The following is a 26,149-nucleotide window of genomic DNA, read 5'->3' on the forward strand; positions in this document are numbered from 1 at the left end:
TATACGTTTTAAGATTGTTCTTCCCATGAAGAGAGTCTGTTAATAAAGCAAATTTGATTGTGCGGAGAATTCCGTTATTTAAAGTGGCCGTACACTTAGTACGGATCAATAATTAACCGTTAAATTCCAGGAAATTTTAGGAAATTAAAAAAAAAAGAGAATTACTAAAATAAGAGTACAGGCATGGAGCCTGAAAACCCCAAATGTAGGGAAAAACCCTATGATAGAGGAATATCGAAAGATAGGTTGACGAAACTTCTTGAAGCAACAGTAAGGAGACTGGAAGAAGAACTCAAAAGAAAGGATGAAGAAAAAAATAAAACGGATGAAGGAAACAAAAAAAAAAGGATGAGGAAATCAAGCTCCTGAGGAGAACAGTTGAAACACAACTGGTAAGAATAGATAACTTGATGGAAATAATAGGAGAATTAAACGGCAAAGTAACAAAACTCATAGAAAATAACGAAAGGAACCAAAAAAAAGAGAAACCCCAAACTCAAGACAAAATCTGGGAAAGGAGATGAGAGAGCTCGACAATAGTCATGGAAGAATCCAACAGCGAAGACTGCCAAATGGAAGACGAGGATTCACGCAAGTGAAAAACAAAAAGAAACGGAAAAAAGCGAAAAGCAAAACCACGGAAGAAAACAAAAACGACAGTAATGAAAGTGAGAAGAAAATACAAGAAGAATTTAAAAAAAAATAATGAGAAGCGGGGAAGAAATAAAAAAAACCAGAGAGGAGGCCACCTCTAATCATATTGAAATCTCCACTGATGTGGACTGTTATCAGGAAACAACTGATACAAAGAAACATTAACGCCCAGTGCAAAATGGGTAGTTTTACAGGAAATATCACCACGCAGTGGAAGATTTCAATAAAATGATGATGCTCTTGAACGAGCACAAGGAAATAGAGTGGTATACGTACGCACTCAAAGAAGAGAAAGAACGAAAGCTAGTGATAAAAGGACTAGCAGTAAACACCGCTGCATCGGAAGTAGAAACCGAGCTAAGGGAAAACGGACTGAAGCCCAAAAAAGTATGGCAACTCACCAGCTATACTCAGAAGAACCAAGACAATACAAGAAAATTGCTACCTATATACATGGTAGTTATCGAGCCTGCAGAAGAGCAGACATACAAAAAATTGAAATATCTCTGCCACACTAAGATAAGTGTGGTAGAACAGAAGAAACACGACGGACCTGTACAATGCTACAGGTGCCAAGGTTTCCATCATGGACAGAGCACGTGCAACATGGACGTGCGCTGTGTAAGATACGCAGGAGCTCACAGGGCTGCGGACTGCACTCTGAGCAAAACCTAAAAACCTAAATGCAGGAACTGCGGAGGAGATCACCCAGCCAACTACAGGGGGTGTCCAAAAAATCGTAAATAAAAAGAAACGAAAAAACAAACACCAAAAACAACGACCCCAGGAGTCAGCTACGCCCAAATGGCCAAGAAAACGTCAGCTTCAACGGCACAAAAAACAGAAGGAACGGGTGACATATTGAGTATGCTGCGGAACATGCAGACACTCATAGCGACACTATTAGCCCAACAAGCAAAATAAAATGACAAACAACCTTCCTAGTCAAATAAAGATCGGCTCGTGGAACAAAGGAGGACTACGAAAAAACCAAAAGACCATGGGAGTGATCTTGGAGGAAGAAGACTACGATATCTTATCTCAATATCTACGCACTTCAAGAAACGAAATTGCCAGGTGACACACACAGATTCACCTGGCCAGGATACAACGTCTATAGAGACTACATAAACGGACGCTCCGGAGGTACAGCGATCTTAGTGAAAAAAGAGTTGTGCCAACACCGAATAAACTCACCGGACGGACTACTTAACATGGAGGCGACAATAGTAGTCATTAAAACATCATACGGCGATATTAGAATAATATCAGCATACGTACGGCCTGACACCACAATACACGAGGAAGACGTGTTAGCAGTACTCCCAGATGGAAAAAAGGCATTATCATAGGAGATCTGAATGCCAAGTCCCCTGCGTGGTACAGCACAAGAAGAAACAGACAAGGAAGAAACTTGGAGAAGATCATAGAAGATCACCCATCCTATCAAGCGATAGGACCAGTAAAACCGACACACTACCCACCAAACGGAGGAAAGCCCGAGGTTATAGACATCGCTGTGTTGAGAGACATGACGATGCCTGTAGATATCGGGACCATAGACGGCGGCGACGCTCACTCACCAATCGTCGTCACCATTGGTAGCGGCAACAGACAAACAGGAAGAACCGTAAGAAAAACCAACTGGGACAAATTCAGAAGGCTAACAGGACAGCTGTTAGGACCAATCACGGAAATAAGAAACAAGGAGATGCTAGAAGAATAGGTCTGTTTCTTCGAAGAAGCACTATCAGAAGCGATAGAACGAAGTACCACAATGTCCGTAACAGACAAATACGGTAAATTCAAAAATATAAGTGACGATCTGAGAAATCTGATTAGGGAGAATAATCGAATAGCTAGAAGAGCCCAAAGGACACAAAACCCAGAAGAAAAAAGGAGAGTCAGGGAAATGAAACAGGAAATTCAAGAAACCACCACCAACCCGACCGGAAAATAAAAATTAACAACGAAGAAATCCAGTGGACAAAAAGGCCAAATACCTTGGCGTAACGCTAAACCAAAGTCTCACTTTCAACGAACACGTGGAAAACACTGTCGACAAAGTGAGACAAGCGAGAGCAAGACTATGCGGATTAATCGGTAGAGAAAGCAAGTTAAAGACGGAAACAAAACTCAGATTTATCAGGAGTATAATAATACCGATTATAACGTACCCCCCTGTTGCCTGGGGACACACGTGCAAAACAAACAGGAAGAAACTACAGGCTCAACAAAACATAACACTGAGACAAGCACTAAATGTTCACTGGACAACAAGTAGCGAGGAAATATACTGAGAAACGGGACCTGAAAAAGTATTGGACATTATGGGCCATAGGGCAGTAAAGCTATTCGAGGAGCTGGCAACGCATCCCAACAAAGAATTGAGGAAACTCATAAGATACACTAAAGAAGACTACGAGAAACACAAGAGGCCCAGAAAACAATTGGATGGATAGGTAAAGTAGGTTAAGTTAGGTTAGTAGTAGTAGTAGGTTAGGTTAGTATAAAAAAATAAAATTTCTATCCACAATCCTAGGTTTTCAGAGTCAACCCACAAGAGGACACCCCCGACACGGTAACTCCGCATTTCATAAGCAAGTGTAGAGTTATACATCGGGTACAGCTATAGAGAAGGCGAAGGACCACTCGGATTAGATCTTTTCTTGCCGAAGAAGGTTGAAAGAGGTTTACTCGAGGCAGCGAAACACACACACACACACATTAAGACGTCCAGACCAAGAAGCCAAGAGAGTATAGCCAACAGGCTAATCTCTTAACAAAAAGATAAACATCCCAGAAACTCCTATAGAACTCAGGGGAGAGGAAGGAGTCTACGTGCGAAACTGCGACGCGAAAGACGATGAGGACCTGTCGAAATGACAGGGGGTGGTGGAATGTCCTTCTTCGCACCCACTCTAGGATTTATCCGGGGGTGGATGCTTAGAGGGCACACACGCGCAAGTGTGTGTGAAAATGAAAATTTTCCTTACAAAAACATTAGTCGTTTCAGTATACCAACAAGGATAACTGTGTAAAAATAAATTTCTACAGATTAGGTAAGTATTACATTAATTTCATAATTTTGGCATTTAAATTCGTTTCAAAGTGTGCAATTGATTTTATTTTCCACGTTGGTGGGCTCGCCCTAGCATTTGGTAGAGATGGCCTCCAGAATATATGACCAATTGTTTTTTGCATTTATTTCTTCAGAGATATGCGTCCCATCAGATTCATTGTAGAAAAACTCCAAGAAGTACGCCAGAAAGAATTCAAATCGTGGAAATTATACTCATGAAAATCTAAGGGCTAGCAATTGAAGTTGTCAGAAACGGTTTTCCTGTGAACGGGGCTCAAAAACTCACATTCCTAGGGAGACCCTTGAATGGAAAATGGAGAATAATTCCACTATTACTGAAATTAAAAAAGAAGTGATGTTACCTATGAAATGAAATTGAATATTCAGGACATGGAGACATTACGACCCGAATAAAAGAGGATTTATTGAAATGCATAAAACTTACGTATATTTTATGTACACCAGTTAAATTGTGGTAAAGCAGCGGTTAAAATAATGAGAATTAATGTTATGAGAAAATAATTATTTTAACTTTATAGGAAATTTTCATATTATTCTATTCTAATTACATTCATTATGATATCATCTTTCCCTTATATTATATTATATTCAGAATCACAAAATAACTGATAAATGATATAAATAAATGATAGGATAAAATTAGAGATAAAAATGCTGAAGTTTTATATAAAATAATCAAGAAAAGAAATGGAAATAGAAGTGATTCACACTTATACTCAAATCAAGTATATTCGACAAAATTTAGAGATAAAAAATAACCTAAATTTAAAAAAGCTGAAATTATAAAAGAATTTGGCATACCCTTAGAAACAGATGAAGGGTCATGAGAATATAATCAAAAAACCTAAAGATAATTCGGAAAAATTGTTACAAAAAAATGAAATTCGAACATTGATAATACTTCTAATATTTTACCAAAAGAGCAAAACAGAAGATGTACAAATCTCCTGAATCAACAACTTATTATTACCGATCAAATTAGGATTATGTAAACTTGGAAAATATTTTTATAAATTAAGAAATAGTGTAATAGAGGCAAATGGTAACAAATCCTATCTATAAACTTGCTGAACAAATGATGGAGAGCACAAAAATTTCCATCAATACTTCAAATAAAAAATTAGAAAATATTTATCTACAGATTAGGTCAAAGAAGATTTAGAAATGCTGTGGAAAAAACAGATAAATAGCTTTTTGGAACTTTCTATTCATACGATGAAGAAAGATACGATAATGCAATAAATACTTTACAGCAAATTCAAAAACAAATAATTCAGGAAGTAAATATGCAAATATTTTTACATAAAAATTTAATTGATCATTATACTAAATCAATAAAAACTCTTTGGCTTAACCAATAAAAACTTCAAACTAATTTAGAAAAATTTCATATATCATTAGGGAGCAAAATAATAACTTCAAATAATTTCATTACTTCATCACATTTCATAGTACAATTTCACAAATCAATCTGGACTCTCAAAATCTAATCACATTATTTGATAATATTGAAAACGCAACTACATTTTTTAAATGAAATCCAATTCATATTTCGGTAACTTATGAAATTTTAGAAATGATACAATATTTATAAAGAAGAACAAATTCAAAGACTCAGTAATATTTTGACATATTATCTTTTTCTGTGCTCTCAAGTAACTTTTTCCAATGCAAAATAATTTTTACTCCTATACCTATATTGAAATCCTAAACTCCTGAATTTTTCCATTTATATCCTGTTATCCTATTTTAGTGTTTCAAAATTCAGAAACTGAAGTGTTATCTAAATGTGCCTCAGGGTTCAGATTTGGAAATAAACCCGTCAATTGTCAGGATTCCAGAGAACTGTAAAATTCAAGTAGAAAGGTATTTTCAACTGATATAAAAATTAGAAAAGGAAAGTCAGTAAATTTGCCAAAATTGAATTTTAAATTTTTAAATAGACAAATATATAAGTAACCAAATTTAAGTGAAATAGATTTTGAAGAACTTAAAAAAATAGCGAAAAACATAAAACCAATTCTAGAGATACAAATTCCACAAAGTCATATAACAATTGAATTATTTTTAATAATATCAATAATTTGTATAGTGATTTCAATATTTTGTTTAATCCGAAAATTCAAACGAAGATTTTCACGAAAGCAAAATATTGAAGAAAAGAAGAAACGACAATTCGAAATTGAAGAAAAAAACCAATTTTAAAAATTAAAACATAAAAATATAATTTTCATAAATACTCAATCAGCATTTATTTCAATATAAATAGGAATTGTTATATATATATATATATATATATATATATATATATATATATATATATATATATATATATACTATTTTGATGAGCTTTTGTTAATTAATTCATCGAATGAATTTTGTTAATTCAATCGTTAAAATTGATTTGTAAGAATGGGCCTTAATAATTCTTGCCACTGACGACTGTTTGATTTTAATATATGAGATGTTTACATGGAGAAACATCATGATTCTATTGGACAGATTATAGTAAATTTGGTTTGCTATTTAAAAAAAGGGCACTTTGTCGATCAGTATTTGTTTTTCTTGCATGTCCGTTTAGATGTAAAGTTCTCTGAAACGATGTTTATGTTTTCGCTCTATCTGTATATACAAAAAGTTGTAAAATGTTAGATAAAGTGGCTATATCGAGTTATTTAATCAAATGAACAAACTTTGCTAACAAGCAATATGGTTTTTCAACAAAATATATGTTGTCTTATTAATATCCACAGCAATGCCATTTCTGCTAGGTTCCCAAACAGCATTTTTCTAACTCTAGACTTCACTTTTTCGGAGTCAAACGTCACATAGTATTCAAATTATTGTCAGTTTACAGCCTCTATAGGAAAATCGATGAGGAATGTCCAGCTCACAGACTGCTAACGTTAGCAATCGACTATGTGTGAAAGTTGTCATGTGACACGTCCGCACGACAGCAAAAAATATCTAGTAGTATGTTTTGGAGATATTCATCATCAAGGCGGTGTTGACTGTTATCCAATCCCAAATGGAGGATCAATTATAGACTGATAGTCGTTGAATAATATTTATTGGTACCAATAAAATGAAAAATTATATATGTGTGTCGAGATGTCCATTCATAATTAGATTACAATAAATTGATTGATCTTAAATTTGATTGAAAATTTGTTTTTCTTTGTTTTAAACATTTTTAGTAAAGTTGATTATTACAAAAGTAATATAAGCGCCAAAACACAAAGAGAAACGGACTTCATGCACCTATGATGGGTAATAATAAGAGCTAGCCGAAGTAAAAAATGTTATTAAAAAAATTATGATTATAACGGCTACGTAATATGTCAGTAATGAACAAAAGAACTAAGTTCACGGGTTGAACTACGTTGGAATTTTATTGACGAAATTGCAAGGTGTTACAAAAATATAAAAGTAATAAAAATAAAAATGAAGGATAATGTGCTTACGATCGAGAGCACTATCACTGTTGGTCTTGATGCAACAGTTGTCTGAATACACGAGTTTTGATAACCCATTTTAGTGCAAATACGAGTCGTTTCGTACGTATGTTCTGTCATCGTGTCGTTTCACTTGACATTGGTATGCAATTCAATGGCTATCTGGGCATAAATCTCATCCATATAAAATACGATTAGTACAAGAATCAAATAAGATACTACTACCATCGCGTTGGCTTGAATTTAGCTAGATGCCTACAGAGCTAATACAGGGTAACGACAACCTGCTATAGAAAATATGCTTTCCAGATTGAATGGCAGTTATGAAAGTAAATAGACAAACACAGTTTATTGTACTCTGATGCCAATTTGTTTGTCGAAATGAATACCATACCATATCTTAGAAATTAAATGTTTTTGCTAGTATTTTAGAAGAGTACATCGTCGAGTCGTTCTTTATTCCTATATGGGGACAATTACTTACATTATTAATCTGTTAGAACATCACATGGATTTAATAATTACCCTAATCACCTTTTGAACTACGTACCTCTGGATCCAAAAAACATGTTGCAAATTACTGCAGCAGAAGCCACCTGAATCCTATCAGAATAGATCTAGTAGAATTTTATTAGTATATTTTTTGTGGGAAGGAAAATTGAGCTCCGGTTCATCTGGTTCTAGAATGCCTCGCCACATGATGCATACGTAGTGTAGACAGTGATAAATCTCAACAATCTCTACACAAAGTTCCAACTTGCTGCTTCGACCCATTTTACGTATTATAGTAAAACTCAAAAGATCATTCAGTCAAGTTATTTTGAAAAATGTCTCAAATTGCCTTTCGCACTGTTATAACTTCTTTGACTAAAGAATAATTCACACTAACACAAATCAAAAACAGAATGAAGGTGCTTACGGCGACTTGTGACCATAATTTTCAGCAATTGAATCAAGTTGTTTGCTGAGTACGAAAATAATTGGAATAAATCCCACGTGTGGGAAATCAAGTCACGCTGACTAATACAGCCTCTAAAATAAAAGAAATTGCAGTATAGACCAGCATTTCCAAACAAGTTTTTGATGATCACTACATGGGCATTTAATTATGACAGAAATAACTGCAAGTGGGTGCCTCGCAGAACAGTGCAAAAGCAGTATTGACTAGAATGTTGTGAAATTCCTTGGATTGGCATCGGAATGGAGAGCCCGTACTAAAAAAAGCAAACACCACGAAAAGCACCAAAAAAGTGATTGTTGCAATATCTTAGGACTGCCATGGTATCTTTTTGATTGAGTCTGAGGAAACAAATACAACCATGCACACGGCATATTACCCGAACTAACTAAGGTATTTAGTAAAAATTTATCTAAAAAAGGAGCGCCAAAGTCAGTCAAGGTATGGGCTTGCTTCATGACAATGCTTAGAAGATTTAGTTAGACGTTCTGGACAGTGTGTGGAAATGAAGGGAGAGTATGTTTTTCTTATTCATGACCTATTTTTTATGTTATGCTAAGAACTCAAAAAGAGTACTGCTACGTACATAAAAAATTAGGATTTGGTATTGTAGAACACAGCTCATTAGAATTGTTGAATTGGCGTTATGAAATCCACAAAGTTGAAATACCTTGTAAAGAAATGCCCCAAGCAAACATCGACCAATTTCTTTAGTCGATGTCTAGACATCTACAGGGTGTATTCAGCTGAAGACTTTTTTTCACCAATTACTTTTTATAATAATAGTAAAAGTCCGTTTTTGTACCTACAATCATGTTATGTGAGTTATAATGAAACGAAAATATTTGTTATTTACAGTTTTTGATGATATCTCGAGATAAAAAATATATTCACAATCGGCTTTGGCTGATATAATTAGGTCTATTAGAGGAAGCAATTCTCAACACTGAGTTTACAAAAATCTGTTAAGTGAAACCGGAGTTATGGGCGCATAACAAAATTTACAATTTTTGCACCATTTACTTCAACATATGCGCAGAAAGTTCAAAGATTGCGATTAGTGCTCCTTATTTTGACATTTTCATTGCTTTATTGAATAACGACCTTTGGTAGTAGACGTACAAACGTAAAAAGATTCCAAGCTTTACTAGAACCAACTTTTGTTATATTTTTCCTCATAATTCTACTGTAAACGGCGACAGCCATTTTAATTGGGACACTTTTCTCAAATGTAAGCATTATTTTGTCATTTTCACATTCTTTTTTGTTTTTTATTCCAAGTTGACTGTTGATAAGTAGTGACACCGTACTAATCGAATTTTATTTCATATCAAAGGTAGTAGAAAATAGAACTATTGATATCTTTATAGCACTATCTTGAACATATTGAAAGTTAATGAGGGCTCTAAAAAAAACAAGAAATTTTATGGTACTTTGATGGTTCTTTTTAAGATTCTAGGCAGCACAAACAGAAATAATCAGTTTCATTTTCCCTTATATGTTAACCAATGGACAGAAAGTATTGTGACTCATGTAGGCTTTTAAACACACATAGAGAATAGAGAAAAGTTATTAATAATTCATATGTAGGTAATACCTTAGCAACCAGTATCAATTTGAGAAGTGAAATTTCCAAAGCGAGATTCAATTTTATTGAATTGTACACTGGAAATTTTGCCGGAATTGAATCTGGGCCTCGAAACCGAAGTGTGGGTATTGATATCCAAACCTCATCAACCAAATACAAACCTCTCTCAAATCTGATACCAATCAGAACAGAGCTTCGACTGATTAGTTCTCCATGCCTAAAACATCTTATAACATCGTTTTATAATTTAAATCGACATGGTCGGTCTTATTACGGAATTTTACCTGATTATTATATACTGATCATGCTTTAATGCCTTATTAAATTGTTGATTTGGATTAAAATCTATAAAATATTCTTTATCAAATCATGTTTCGATTAAGAACATAGATTAGGATATAATCTGCAATCACTTCTATGTTCATAAATACGATTTTCCAATCTTTGGCTAGTGTGAGAAGATTTATTATATATGTATAAATATGTATTTTCACAGGTTTGATGTAATTCAGAGCTTCAAAAATTCTAATTAAAGTTGCTGTTATTTTTTTAATGTATGGTATAAGAACTTTCTAATCTAATATTTTCAAAAGAAATATAGACATTTTTAAACTAATGTTTACCTTAAGTTGGTGTTAATGAAGTTATGTAGTCAATATGTCAGTGGATGTTTCATCTGAATGTCTTTTCAGAGAATTGGCTCAATCCTAAATTTAGGTCATGTGGAATTGTAATATACATTGAGCTTTTCATCCAGCTCTGATTTGTTTCTAGTTTTGCTTTGGACTGGTTTTCGTATATTTGTTTTGTACAGCTGTCGCACCAGGTTTCTTTGATGTAACGTTAGTGTAAGTTTTATCTATATAATATCTTCTTCTGGTTATTGTTAAAATTTGTTCGAAATTATATATCGATTTTTTTAGGTATACATTGTGACCTCTATTCGCGTACATTGTTAATCACTTTTAACCGATTTGTGTTATTATTTTCTTCTATTTTACTATTCTCAAGCTAAAACTTTAGAAGTAATTAGACGTGAAACTATGTCTTTTATTTATGACTCAATTATCTTTTCCATTTTTCTTTCGAAATATCCTACTTCCAAAACATCTGTATTTTATAGTTCTATTACTTTATTTTTGACAAATAAGTTAACTTCTTACTTTTCCTCTCGTGGCACTAATATTCACACCCACTCCTGAAATTACCAATTAACAGAGTACATTGGTTAATACTCCTTCCTTAGCTGTGAGACTCCGGAACTAGAGAAACTAAAGTTTTGACGGTGCTCATCATCCAATTAGATAAAGAGTATCACTCGCATACGCAACTATTTAATAGATCATACCGTTCTACATCCAACATTTCGCATACCGCGACTAGTTAGAAGAACATGCCGCTTAACATCTAACTATCATTCAAGTAAATTAGTCCCTTTACCTTTATAACAAAAACCGTAAAATTAAAAATTAAAAATGAGAATCATTTATTTTATAGAAATTATGTAGAACAACAATTAGTTATTCGATAAAATAACCAGTTATAAATAAATTATGTTAAACTTTACTATAGTCATTCTATGAAATAACTATGAAATGATGTGATGTTAAAGTATAAAATAGAGAACCACAAATATTTAATTGGATAAATTCATCCTGGTTATCAATATTCTCCAGAAAAATAAATGAATAGTCAATTATCAGAAGTGAGAAGAATGGTGTTTCAGATCAATCATTTGTCTTTGAATTAAGTCAGGATGAAGATACTATTTGAAGCTTTTGGGGAAAGAAGAATCCACATGAAAGTGGAATAAGAATATGAGAAATCAAGCAATGCTCAAGTTCTGAGCACGTATTTTGATAGTCCGCACAAAGCATTACCAAAATTCGGTATTGCCATTGGTCGTAGATAAGAGTACGAATGAATGAATAAATCCGACGTTTTGGTAGTATTGAACAATAGGTTAATTCAACACAGAGAACAACTATTGTGTTAGCTAAGAATTTGAAAAAATCGGAGAGAAAGTATAGTATTATATGTGGAAAGAACCTAAATATATGAAGTTTCTTTGCCTGAAACATAGAAATTGCAATTCTATTAACTAAATTGTCAAGAAGAAAAACGATTCTTTTTGGTTTGAACAGATTAGTATCAAAAACACAGATAGAAGAGAACATTGATCGATGAATAATGTTTTCAATATTATCTCTCGAATTCAATTCTATAGTCTACATGTCTACATTAATAGAGATATTTATACTGGATGTTTCTATATTCGACCGACAACGCTCTACCACAGAGAGATCTCAATAAATGATTCATTTTGATAAAGGAATACGAACCCTTACGGAGCCTAGTTGCTGAGATATAGGGTGTTTAAAATTTGCCATAAATCAAGAACGCCTTTGAATTTTTTTTCAAATGTGGTGACCGATATGCTACTTAATAAGGTAATACTTTGACATGAACAAACTTTGGAAGAATTTAACCAGTGGCACGCTGTCAGGGTTAGTTGTCACTTTTATCCCCCTATTTTTTACGCCACTGGAGCAAATTCTTTTTTAATTTTGTTTTAAATTGCCTGATTATTTTTAGTTAAAAAAATAACAACCTTTTATGGAGCTAAAATAAACGGTGTTGTAGAAATTTGACTCTAAAGAAAAGTCTGCAAGCACATAAGGAATTTACAAATTGATTGATTATTCATTTAATTTCGAATAATGATTAAGAGTAAGTAGTTCAAAACAAATGAAAATTATTACATTTATTAGTTGTTTTTAGAGTAACAAATAAATAAAACAAGTTTTCAACAAAAAACAAATTGACAAAGAAACCCAGAAGAAATTAACAAACTATAACGGTATTTCTGCTAAATTTTATTATTTACCAAAAATTCATAAACCTATTCTATCAGCAAGAACCATTGTAGCATCGATTAACATTCCCATCTAATCCCTTAAAAATTGCAATTTTGACTAAATCTTATGATTGTCACACTGATTATTATAAAAAAGGCTCCTTTAAAATGAAAGAAACTTTTAATAATATGATATCACCACCTAATTATGTATTGTTAGAATTGGATGTAATATCCCTATTTAATAATGTTCACTTAAATATATGTCTTCCAGCTCTACATCATAAATGGAGTGATATGAGTGAAAATTTGCGAACAAAACAAACAAACGAAAGAAACTCTATTAGAATTGATAATAGTCAAGTTGATGATATAATTTCATCCCTTCTATATAATTAAATTGATACTTTATTTTTTTACTTCAATAGTTTCGATCCCCATATACAATTTTCATAGAAAAGGAAAATACTGAAAAATCGTTACCTTTACTTGATACTGAATTTATAAGAAACAAACATAATAGAACCTTTAAATGACTGGTATAGGAAACCAGTGAGTTTTGGAAGATATATCAATTATCATTCATATCACCCGCGTAACAATAAAATTAATTTATTCAAACAGATGCAACATAGAGTCCCCTAAATTTCTGATCCAATATTTCATGGAAAAAAACATTAATACACAGTTTTTCCAAAGCTCGTGGCGGTTTGCTGTTAGAACTTTCTTTACTTGTTCCACAACCTCTTTACTTCTGACAGGAATATTTCGACAGCTTCAGACAATAGAAATGTATTTATGTTTACGATTCGCTGTTTTCATTGGTTAACAGTTGAGATGATGAGTTCACGTGGACTGACTATTTTTAATATTCAATCTATTTCTGCTAAAGTAGAAGATGAAACACGAATCAATGATTTGCCTAGCATAGTATATAAAATTCCTTGTTCAAATTGTGACAAAAACTACATTGGTCAATCACTCATCATTTCGATAAGCTCTCACAAGAATGATAGCAGATTATATCCTGAGAGATGTTTATAAGAGACACATGTCTACCATGAGGGACACAATATGAATTATGAATCTGCCAAAGTTTTGACAACAGAGAAAAACGACAGAAAACGTGTGTTTTTAGAAACAACATATATTGCCCAATATGATGAATGCATCAATAAGAAAACTAATTTGAATAACCTCAATGTACTCGTAATCTATGCATAACTAACCAACCACACCTAAACTTTGAAATTCAACTTCACTCATAACGACCTACCCTATAAAATTTAATTTCATTCATAATCGAAACAAAGAATATTTAGCTCCATCCATAACGACCTAGCTCATAAAATTTAATGTCATTCATAAACCAACCAAACAATATTCAACATCACTCACAACAACCTAACCTTACCTAACCTATAAAAATTCAACGTCATTCATTCATAACCAATAAACATCAATAACAATATCTATAGTAACCAGAATCAATATTTGAAATCCATAATTTTAATGTTTTAACGTAAGTATTCGCAAGCTACGAGTAGGTATTTGAAAGCTTGACAATATATTAGGATAAGTATACGTTGGTGTGACAAATCCCTCCTTGTAGCTGCGAGCCATTGGGGATGTTAATATCGTCAAAGAGGTCGATTGACATCACGCTTTTCAGAGGAGATGTAATTTAATATTTTTCGAGGCATTAGCTAGGAAAATAGTTGTTTTCTACTTTCGAGCTTTCGAATACCTATGTATTCATCAGCAGAAACCGAAATATTGTTAAAATATAAATTGAGTTGTCATTATGAGTGAAGTTAAATTCTATAGATAGGTAACGTCAGTTGGTGATTTTCTTTCCCAGAGTTCTTTTTTCCAAAATATGAAATATTCGCTTTTCATTCAAGCTTTCATTTCAATCAAGCTTTTCTTTAATAAATTTATTAATTTAGGCAATATCTTTTGTTTCTAAATATAGTTTCCTTCTAGCTCTTCTCAGTTGTCAAAACTTTGGCAGATTCATAATTCATAGAATGTCCTTCATAAAAAACATGTGTGGCTAAAAAACAACCATCGGGATATAATTTGCTTCTGCTTCTGTGAGACGTTATGCGATTGGTAAGTGACCTCTCCCACTGACCAAGGTACTTCTTGTCAAAATTTAAACAAGGAATTCCATAAATGTTATACAATTGATTGGTTGGTAATTTATCTTTCAGTAAAAATTGAGTGTGTAGCGCAATTACTACTCTAAAATGTAGAACTATATCTACAATACAATACAATATAATCGATTTTAAATGTAATGTAAGGCAGTTATTGAAGAACCAGCAGCCCGTCCACAAAGCAGTCTACAGCGAAGACCAGGCGTAGATTTTAAATAAAAGAAATTGTTTTAACCGTTGTTTCCCTTTCTCATACGACTCCGTACCTTAAAAACTTTGTAAGTAATACTGGCAGCAAATACCCAGGAGGGCAAGTAAAATCTGTTTAACTGGCTTCAGCGTATTCGTCATTACCACACTGAACCCAGTATTATTGTATTTTCTACAGTGACGCTGCCTGGAGCAAGTGGAGCATACCACGATAAAAAACTGGTGCTCGAGGAAACCTGATACCTGAGATTTGGTGTTGAACGGTCACGTAGCGACGAAAGAGCATTTCAATTGAATATTGAAGGTTTGACTGTACACTATTTCAATATTATGTTGTTTAGAAAAGTTTGAGAGTAGTTGATTCTATATATGGGGAGAGTAACGACCTAATCTATAAAAATTTAATGCCATTCATAATCTAACCAACGAAAATCAACAACGATTTCTATAGCAACCAGAATCAATGAGCCTAATATTTCTATCAGGCGTCAATTAATATTAATTTATGAATTCGAAGATTTTAATGGTTAAGATACAACGAAATTTAGAACGCCACAATTTTCATTTAATTAATGCAAGTAATTTTTGTCATTGTTACAATTTCATGAATATTTTTAAATTGTACTTTCACCATAATTTTAGTCCCTGATGATGAAAACGCTGACAACGACCTCGTTCCAATTTTCCGGTCGCATTGTGCCAATCAAACACAAGTGTATCTACCTGATATGAATTAAGAAAAATCAAATTACATACAAACTTAGAGTGGACATGACACATATGTCTTATAAAATATTCGAAAATTCACAAATATTTCGATGAAGCACCAACAGTGAAATAATTCTGATATTTCAATCTATTACTTCATAAAATTTCAAAGTAAATTAATCATAAATCCAAATCCCCCCAAATCATAAAATTGATAGTGAAAATATTCCAGATAATGATTTAATAGCACATGAAATTATACATAAACAAAAGGCAAACTAAATATCACCGACAGTAATTATATGAAATTCAGAAATTTCGTGAATATCTAAAATCAAATACCCTGTATTGTAAGAAATTACAGATAATAACAATTTAAAAAAATTATGCAATTATGTCGTTACCAAAATATTATTAAAAACTACTCCACATTTTGGAAACAAAATTACCTCCTTTGTTTTCGATGTATATGAATTTTTGGAGACGGAAATAAAAAATCTAACTTACGTTCATGTATCAGCCATTATAAACACACTAAATAATTTAAAATACCAAATATTGATAATTGAAGTTGAAAAAATATACTAAATATTCCTATTGTACAGGGTCCTTCACGACGAGCTGAATCGATATGCATATGGGACTAGTGTTCTGAAAATTTGCTTGCACGGGTTTTCCGAAATTCTCGTTTCAGCTAAAATAATTCCAGTTTTCTGACAACTGACAATTAAAAACCTTGAAGATTTCAGTTTTTTCAAGTTTCTACAAAAACCGTTAATTTGAGATATATGAATTTTCTGATGAAGTCCTCTTAATTTAAAACGTAGAATCCAATGTAAAGAGAAAAATGGGGGTTGCCATTTGAAAAAATTAAGTTTTCGAAGTTTTTAGATAGCGAAATTTGGTCCAATTTTCTGAACAACCTATATAAATTTCTGTCAAGGTTTTCACAGATTTTGGAATGTGTAAGTTTTATTTGTCCAAATCCCAAAAACATTAGACCTGACTCAATTAAACTTAGAAATATAAGTTTTTTAGTGGAGGCTGCATGTGTCCAATAATTTCGAAAATCTGAAATAATTAAAAAATGGTGGACTTTAGGCATACGATGCCTTATATGAAGTTAAATTAAAATTTCACGTAGATAATAAAAATTTAATGAAAACCGTAGCATTCCGTTTAAAATAATGAAGTTTGGGTCCACTTCCGGTATAACCAAGAAATTCAGGAAACTGAAATTATTTTAGCTAAAACGAGCACTTCAGAAAACCCATGCAAGCACTAGTAGCAGTACTTTCCTATATACATATTGATTATATATATATATATATATATATATATATATATATATATATATATATATATATATATATTTATATATATATATATATATATATATATATATATATATATATATATATATATATTTATATATATATCTTAATATATATAAATCTCGTGTCACAATGTTTGTCCTCAATGGACTCCTAAACCACTTAACCGATTATAATAAAATTTGCACACCATGTGCAGTTCGATCCAACTTGAGAGATAGGATAGTTTAAATCTCAAATTATAGTCGCAATTTTAATTTATTGCTAATTATTCGTCTGTTATTATTTGACAGTCACAATTATCTGTTAACTCCAAATGATTCTAACAGATGTCGATACCTTTCGACTGGGTTGAGTAAGTAATCAATAGATGGCGCTGCTATGGTAAATCTACGAACGTGTCATATAAGCTACATTTTCACAGCATAATTACTACGTGTTGTTGACGCTATAAAATTAATTAAATTTATTTTGTAGTGAACGAAATACCGCATAATTCAATTATTTCCACTTTTTAAATTTTTGGTGTTAGCATAGCCGGCCACGTGTTACTTAGACTGAAATGTTAATTGAATTCATATTATAATGAAGATAATACAGTGAAATTAATCCTGCTTTTTACTTATTTGTGCTTCATTGATCAAAACTTTATAATTTAATTTGAATATATGTATGTAAGTATTATCACATAATTATAAAATTTAATTAAATTTGGGATGAGTGCACAATGGCACACAAATATTCACTTGAAGCATTAAACAGAACTATGCAAGATTTAAACAGCAATAATAGACTTTTCGGTGGTGTTATCTTACTTTTGTCTGGTGACTTCCGGCAGACCTTACCGGTTATACCTCGCTCAACTTTCGCGGATGAGATTAATGCATGTTTGAAACAATCATTCTTATGGCGAAGTGTTGAAACACTTCGATTGACCATAAATATGCGAGTACAATTGCAAAATGATCCATCAGCACAAATATTTTCCGAACAACTACTAGATATTGGGAACGGTAAAATAGAACTGCAACCAAATACGCAATGCATTAAACTACCAGACAATTTTTGCACTGTTGTTCAGGATAAAAATGAATTGATTCAGAGTATTTTCCCGGATATACAGAATAATTATTTGAATCATGAATGGCTCAATCAACGGGCGATTTTGGCAGCCAAAAACGTTGATGTTGACGAAATTAACTTCCAGATACAACAGTTGTTACCAGGCGATCTGATGTCTTTTAAATCAATCGATACTGTTGTTGATGAAAATGAAAGTGTAAATTTTCCGATTGAATTTTTAAATTCATTAGATATACCTGGAATGCCACCACATAATCTTCGATTAAAGATTGGTTCCCCTATTATTCTCCTCCGTAATTTGAATCCGCCTCAATTATGTAACGGTACGCGTTTGGTCATCAAAAAGATCACCGGTAACATTCTTGAAGCAACCATTTTGGCTGGGAAGTTTAAAGGAAAAGTGGTTTTGCTGCCACGTATTCCGATGATACCATCAGATTCTACCATACCCTTCAAAAGGCTATAGTTTCCAATTCGTTTAGCTTTCGCCATGTCTATAAATAAATCTCAAGGTCAAACAATGTCCATTTGTGGTTTAGATTTGGAAAATCCATGTTTTTCTCATGGGCAACTATATGTTGCGTGTTCACGTGTTGGGAAACCGTCGAATCTATTTGTGTTAGCTAAAGACAGATTAACCAAAAACATTGTGCACCGATTGGTGTTAAATTAAATTGAAATTGAAAGTATTTATAATTCAAAAAAAGAGACATTAATGTTTAAAAGTTTAAGACTGTCTGCCTTGCCTACCTCATTCATGATGTTTAAGCGTCACATGTTATTTACTGTATTATACTGTAATATACTTATTTGTTATAAAATTAAATGGAAATAATAAATCTGATAAATTTTTATTTTGTATTGATTTCTGCTTAATATCAAGTGTAAGAACATTTTAATTAATTGTGTTCAACGTACTTCCCCTTCAAATCTCAATCCAGTGAATTTGTATACCACCATCAACATTTTCGTCTTTGTTCGTAAATAATTTCATTGTACTAAAGGGTTATAGTAGTAGAAAGTCAAATAAGGAGATCACCATTTTTTTTTTTTTCAAATACCATCTGTCTAAATAAGCATAGTGGACTCCGTGTCTGATGTTCTTTTATCGTTCCTCTTAGATTGTTTACTATAATGTAATATAACAAAAACTTCAGCCACAGCAACGCGTGGCCGGGTCAGCTAGTATATATATATATTTATACATACGAGGATGTATTGATATCTAGTTAGCCTAGACCAGTTCCATGCATAAACAAAATATTGCGTTACCACACCAACGAACAATAACTTATTAGTGTCAGTGTAAAGTTTGACGTCAAAAAACTAAACCAAAGTTTCGCAATGAATTAAAAGAAAAAATTGGAGTGTCGAGCCATCATCAAGTACCTGTATTTAAAAGGGTTAAGAGGTAAGCAGATTTAGGAAGATATGCTTAATACTTTTGGTGATCAATGTTCTTCGTATGCGACCGTGAAATATTGGACTGCAAGCTTCTAAAGAGGTAAATTTTCCATTGAAGATGATGACCGATCGGGAAGGCCAGTTTCTGAGTCAGTCCCCGAAAATATTGATGCAGTTCATGACATGATTTTATCAGACCGTCGAATTGGGCTAAGACGCATATCTGAAGCACTAAATATTTTATACGAACACGTTCATCATATAGTTCACGTCAATTTGAACATGAGAACAATTGCTGCAAAATGGATCCCCAAATGTTTGAATGTTGACCAAAAGCGTACAAGGGTAGAAGCATCGCGTTCGATCTGTGCGCGATTTGAAAACGATGTAGACTTCTTAAACCGAATTGTTACTATGGATGAGACTTGGTTACATTTCTAAGATCCAGAAACAAAGCAACAATCGATGGAATGGCGACACTCTGGATCTCCAAGACCTAAGAAGTTTCGTTTCCAAAAATCTGCTGGAAAAGTTCTTGCTTCAGTTTTTTTGGATTACCATGGAGTAATCATGATTTATTTTTTGGATAAGGGTAAAACAATAACTGGAGATTACTATTCAACATTACTGACCACTCTAAGGGAAAAAATTAAAGAGAAAAGATGCGGAAAGCTATCCAAAGGTGTTTTGTTTTTGCAGGACAAATCTCATGCTGTCATGCAAAAAATTTCCTTAAATGAATAAAAGTTTAAAAGGTCGTATATTTTCTTCCAACGATGAGATAATAAAAGCTGTGGATGTGTGGTTTGCAGAGCAAGAAGAAACATTCTTTTTGAAAGGTCTAGAGACGTTGCAGGTTCGCTTTAATAAATGTAATATTTTCCGAGCTTTCGAATACTTATGTATTCATCGTCTGGGACTGAAATTATGGTCATAATACAATATAAGAAATATGTTCAAATATATAACAATAATAAAATTTTTAATCTCATCGAATTCAAAATTCAATATTCAAATTAACGTTGATAGAAATATTGATTAATTGAAATATTTACTCTGGTTACTATATGAATTTTTATTAATTTTGATTGGTTTTATTTTGAATGACGTTGAATTTTTATAGTTTAGATAAGGATAAGTTTTAGTGAATGATGTTTAATATTGATTGGGAAATTTATGGATAGCATCAAATTTCAATAGGTTACGTCGTTATGAATGTAGTTGAATATTCATTGGCTAGAATATAAATGACAATAAATTTTATAGGCTAGGTCGTTATAAGTGAAGTTTAAAGATTAGTTGAATCAGTTTTCTTATTAATGCATTGATCATTTTGGGCAATATATGTTGCTTCTAAAACTAAAGGTTTTTTGTAGTTTTTTTCGGTTGTCAAAACTTTGGCAGATTCATAATTCATATTGTGTCCTTCGTGATAGACATGAGTTGCTAATGAACATCTATCAAGATATAATCTGCTATCGCTCTGATAGATGTTCCCAATAAAAAATTACTCATAATATAGCTGACAAAGACTTCATATTATATGAACAATTTCGGGTTATTGAAAGATTAAGAAAGATTTATAGTTTTCGAAAACAAATATGTCTATCTCACTCCGGGATAGTTAGTAAGCACTTGAACTTGTATAAACTGAAAAACACGTTTTTCACCATTTGCAAATTATGATTCAATGCAACCCTACTATACAACCTAAAGATAAAAACTAAGAAATAATAGAAATAAAAAATTCTTGAAATATATTAGGTATAGTATCTTTTATTTGAAATACTATAAAAGGAATCAACTGATATACCAGGGCGAGTTTTAAGGAAGCTCTTATAATTCATTATAAGATATAATACATTATAAAAGTAATAAATTTTACTAGTTCACACATTCTTAATAATCCCAATTCCTGCAAGTATTTAACTTAAAAAACAAAAATTACATTGGTTTCGACTGTGGACAGTGGCGCAGTGTTGCATTTATTGCTTGTTATAATTTATTTTAATTCGTTTTTCAGATATTAGTTTGTTTTGCGATTTTTAAATTTGATTGATAACTATTTTGTTTTTATTATTATTAACCACTCAAATTCATTGAGATTGTCGGCTTTTCGGTAGCTATTTAAGGTAGACGTTACACTGTTAAATAGCTTAAAAAATATTAGTACGGAAGTACAGATAATTTAATTCCATAATATACCAATTATCGTATTGTAATACAAATGAGTTCATGGTGTCCACCTGATCGTATTATAAAATTGGTTGTTACTTGCAACTCACTGCTTAATTTCAAAACAATTTCATGTACTCGAATATTTTCAACGGAAACATTTCATCCAAAGGATTCTACAATTATACCACGTTCCACTGCGTTATTTTTAGCCTTCCCCTGTTTCTGCCGTGAGCAAATTTTGATCTAAAAAGCGTTGTGGATTATATTCATGCATTTTATATTACACATTAAGTTACTCATGGTCGATGATTTCACTTGCAAAACAAAATTTTCGTTAATCGTTTTTTATTTTCAGTGAAAATGACATAATTTCAGACAAAATTCAGATTATAATTTTAAACAAGACTCTCTGGAAATTTTGATCTTAAAATCTTCGTTTTAAGAAACACAATTTAGAAGTTATATCGAAAATGAATTTTGTCATATTTACATGACAAGCATTCCAGGATATTCTTTTGATATTAGAACATTACATTTATGATTCTCAAAAAAATTGTTGAGTTCCACGAACCCATTCTTGTTAATAGCAATATTAAATATAAATAGTTTTCATTTTAGTCCCACAAATGAAATTCTATTTTTGTTCTAGGCGAATTCTTCAAGCTGCCAAAAGAGGTAATGCCAGTCAAACTTTTTATTGGGTAGCTAGTGATGGCTGGGGTAAACAACAAAAACTTGTCGAAGGAGTGGAAGATGTTGCCGAGGGAGCTATTACAGTGGAGCTACAATCTAATTCTATACCTGGATTCGACAAATATATGATGTCCTTGACTCCAGAAAAAAATAGTAGGAATCCGTGGTTTGAGCAATATTGGGAGGATACATTTGGATGTATGCTTGAGAAAAACATTCCACTTGAAACAAACCATACATTCAATGTCTGCAGTGCAGATTTAAGACTGTCACAAAGTGTTGGGTGAGTGAATTTCTTTAATTCCATCATTCTTTTAGCATTATCCATGTATGCTAAAGATTGTAAAAATGTTATTCCGACAATTATAGTTGTGAATTTCTAGCATATATTTCTTTCGATTGGGCTACGTCATATGGAAAATATCTTCTGTAACTGTAATACTCAAATCTATATCTAAATATTGTTGTAGAATTTCAAGAAAAATACTCAAAAGTTATTGATGAATACAATTCATCATTATTTGTATAAATTTATAGTTATATGGTAATTTATATCGGTAATTATCGTTGAGACGGAATAGGAAAAAAAGTAATTACTATCTACGATCATAGTACAATAATTTAGCATTCATTATATCATCAAAAACCAGTTCATTCTTCCAGATTATCCAATCCAATAAATGTAACTAACTGACAAGAAAGTATACAGTATGTTTATAAACTAGAGTTACTTGCTAATTTTTGTTAGGTTCATAAACAATATTTTTTCAAATATTACCAGAAAATATGATACACTATCTATATATTTTAAGTTTCCATACTCTAATAAAGCATAAATCTACCTGCTGTAGAAACCTTTCCACTAAATTGATTCTACATTTATTGAAATAAAAATTTATTGCATCACTTTCCCACAAAAATAATCAACATGAATAAGTAACTTATTAATCGCATGCAATTATATGTTTAAATTGTCTTTAGGTAGTTACATAAATAACTACGTAATTTGCTCTTTGTTGAGTTTTTTTCTTGGTGGCTTATCGTGCCTCGCCTCTCATTCCATATGTCTAAGAAAACTCAAAATGGAAATCAAAATAATTTAGAAATACAATACTAATGTGCAATGATGCTACAATCACATGTCACTGAAATTGTTATTTACTGCATTTCTTATTTGATGAACTATTTGATTTCTCAAATCCAAATCCAAAAAGACTGATGCAATAACGGTGCTACTGACGCAAACATTTTGAATTTTGAAGGGAGTTTGTTTTAAGTGCCATATCCACAAAGATTATTATCACTTCAGTATCCATCCAACTATCAGAAATGAAGTAAATAGCGTTACTTCATAAGGATGAAACTTATGTATTGTACACCACTAACACAATGTTGTTTCACAGTTTTCCAAATAGATGTACAAGGATTTTCTACAAAACTTCACATAACGTCCAAGGAGTCATCATGAGTTACGCTTGACCAGATTAAGAGAGATTTAAGTTGAACCTACTTATGATAATAATCGTTAATTTTTCATGTCTCCCTTTGGTAAAGTTGTTGCATTACCTAATTACAATGAACACCTAGCTCTAATAAAATTTGAACACAATTTAGGAGAGAAAAATGTACTACTTTTTCACATAAACAATTTATGAATACTCATTTCAAACTATGAAACTATCCAATGTAGAATTATGCGTTCCTGCATTTATTGTATGTATCTATTTATAATTTGAAGATTATCAAAATTAGAAAACATATTAAAAAATATACTAATACTTTAGATTGGTTTAAGACTACATTTAAACATAACAGAAATCGATGAAAGTTGCGTTATTTCATAAACACACACTCTCGAAATGAATTTTTACATCAAATTAGAACATGTTTTGTCATTTATTCCAAGCATTCATCATATTTCAGCAACGTTCGACAATATCAAGCACTTTAATTGGTTTGAGCACATAAAATATATTGAATAAACACATACTCATTATGCCTAACATGCTATGTTTACTACTGTTACAACTGGAATGTGCCTTAATTTAATCTATATTTACAATAAATCAGATTAAATCCATATGTATACTTTATAATAATTAAATACAATATGAATCTGAGTAAAAGTCACGTCTCGATGGCCATTATTTTAAGATACTTCGTAACGTGTTGATTATGAAAAGCCAATGACCAACAAGTGGATGAAATAATTCTGAATATGATGAAATAGTTTCATCCTTGTTGGTTGTTTATGACACTTTACTTCGTAAATTAATATAATAAGCACGAAGTAGAGTTAAATATTTCATATTTTTGTTCTTCTATTTTAAATAGTTGCTGTTTTTATATAATGATATTATGTAAATTCTTCTAGCAACGTAACAAACCAAGTAAATTTATAATTCTCTTCTCGTTGATGCGTTGATTTGATAGTGTATATTTTACTACTCCGCATCACACTTAATCTGATAATAAGCTCTTGAAATTGAAATTTTATAAATATCAAATTCAAATTAATCGTGAAACTTAGAACAAATATATTCTAAAAACTTGCCTTTCAAATTTGTAATAATAGTTTCAACTATGAAGACCTACCCTTCACATTCTCATGCGTGGACAGTATAGCATCTTGAATCTTTGAAAGGCTTATTATATTCGTATTATCGTACAGTATTTCGTTGGTAGACAATATATATATCAACCAACCTTATAAATAGAAGTCCAACCGGATGAGGTTTGGGAATTGACTGAGAAGACTTTCGGTATGATTTCCGTCCATTTGGCCCTTCCACGTCTAAAACATGATGACAGTATATAAAAATTCGGTAATCTGATTCGATCCTACCATAGATTAAGTATTTGGGCATTTGATAAAACTCTATAAACTTATGACGAATCTATACAACGAATTTCAAATAATACTTTTAACATAAAAGAAGTTTGGACCAAATTGGTGCCTAGAATTCTCACGGTAGAACAAACTTTAAGGCAATTATTGTTATTTTCGCTTCCGATATTCATAGTATTGTGTACTTACACTGGATTCATAGAGGTCAAACCAATCGTCAGAATGACCATCTTCACGTTTTTCTGAACCAAGAGGTTTCTAGCATCCCAGTTTAAGTCGAACCGTCTTATTCGCCGAATCTTGCTCCGTGCGATTTCTATATGATTCTTAAAGTAAAAACGACGTCACAAGTAACAAGATTTTAGTCAATTGAAGCTACGAAAGAGATGGGACACGCATGATGAAGCTGACAGAAGAAGACTTTTGGCACTGTTTGAAATAAAGGAAAATGAGCATGTAGCGTTGTAGGGTTAGAAGAGTGGTATAAATTGAAAGTGATAAGTAAAAATATATCAATTCAAAATATAACGCTTCACAGCATCAGTATTGTTAATAAATAGCCAAGCCTCATATATGGAATAGTACTATTTTTAAAGTGAGCTATGATTTTCTGAATTAAATTCATTAACCGTTGCATTATAAAAATATTCGTTGATATTTGAATCTCAAATCACTCTGTGATGGTCACATTATATTAAATTGATTTAATTACATGTATAACGCAAATAAAAGTTGTTTGCGTGTTTATTAAATTACAAACTGACAGTTCTCGCTAATTGGTCTCTAAACGATGTTTCCCTGGGTAGTTATTCAGTGCGATAGTTCCTTTGAGTCAATCAAATTAATTCTAGATTTTAATGTGAAGCGGTACTTCAAACAAACAAGTATTTTGATTGAATAGAAGATTTTCGTAA

At 32.0% G+C, this 26,149-nt stretch overlaps 1 protein-coding gene across 3 annotated transcripts in view; it reads left to right on the forward strand.

Moving 5' to 3' along the window:
- LOC130450717 (metabotropic glutamate receptor) overlaps positions 1-26,149 on the forward strand; it is a 566,010-nt gene that overhangs the window by 319,769 nt on the left and 220,092 nt on the right. For all 3 annotated transcript variants that reach the window (XM_056789300.1, XM_056789302.1, XM_056789301.1), the window contains one exon: positions 22,344-22,670. In XM_056789300.1, the coding sequence (XP_056645278.1) occupies positions 22,344-22,670 (327 nt within the window). The remainder of the gene's footprint in view (positions 1-22,343; positions 22,671-26,149) is intronic.

This window comes from Diorhabda sublineata, chromosome X (assembly GCF_026230105.1).
Source record: "Diorhabda sublineata isolate icDioSubl1.1 chromosome X, icDioSubl1.1, whole genome shotgun sequence".
NCBI classification, from domain to species: domain Eukaryota; kingdom Metazoa; phylum Arthropoda; class Insecta; order Coleoptera; family Chrysomelidae; genus Diorhabda; species Diorhabda sublineata.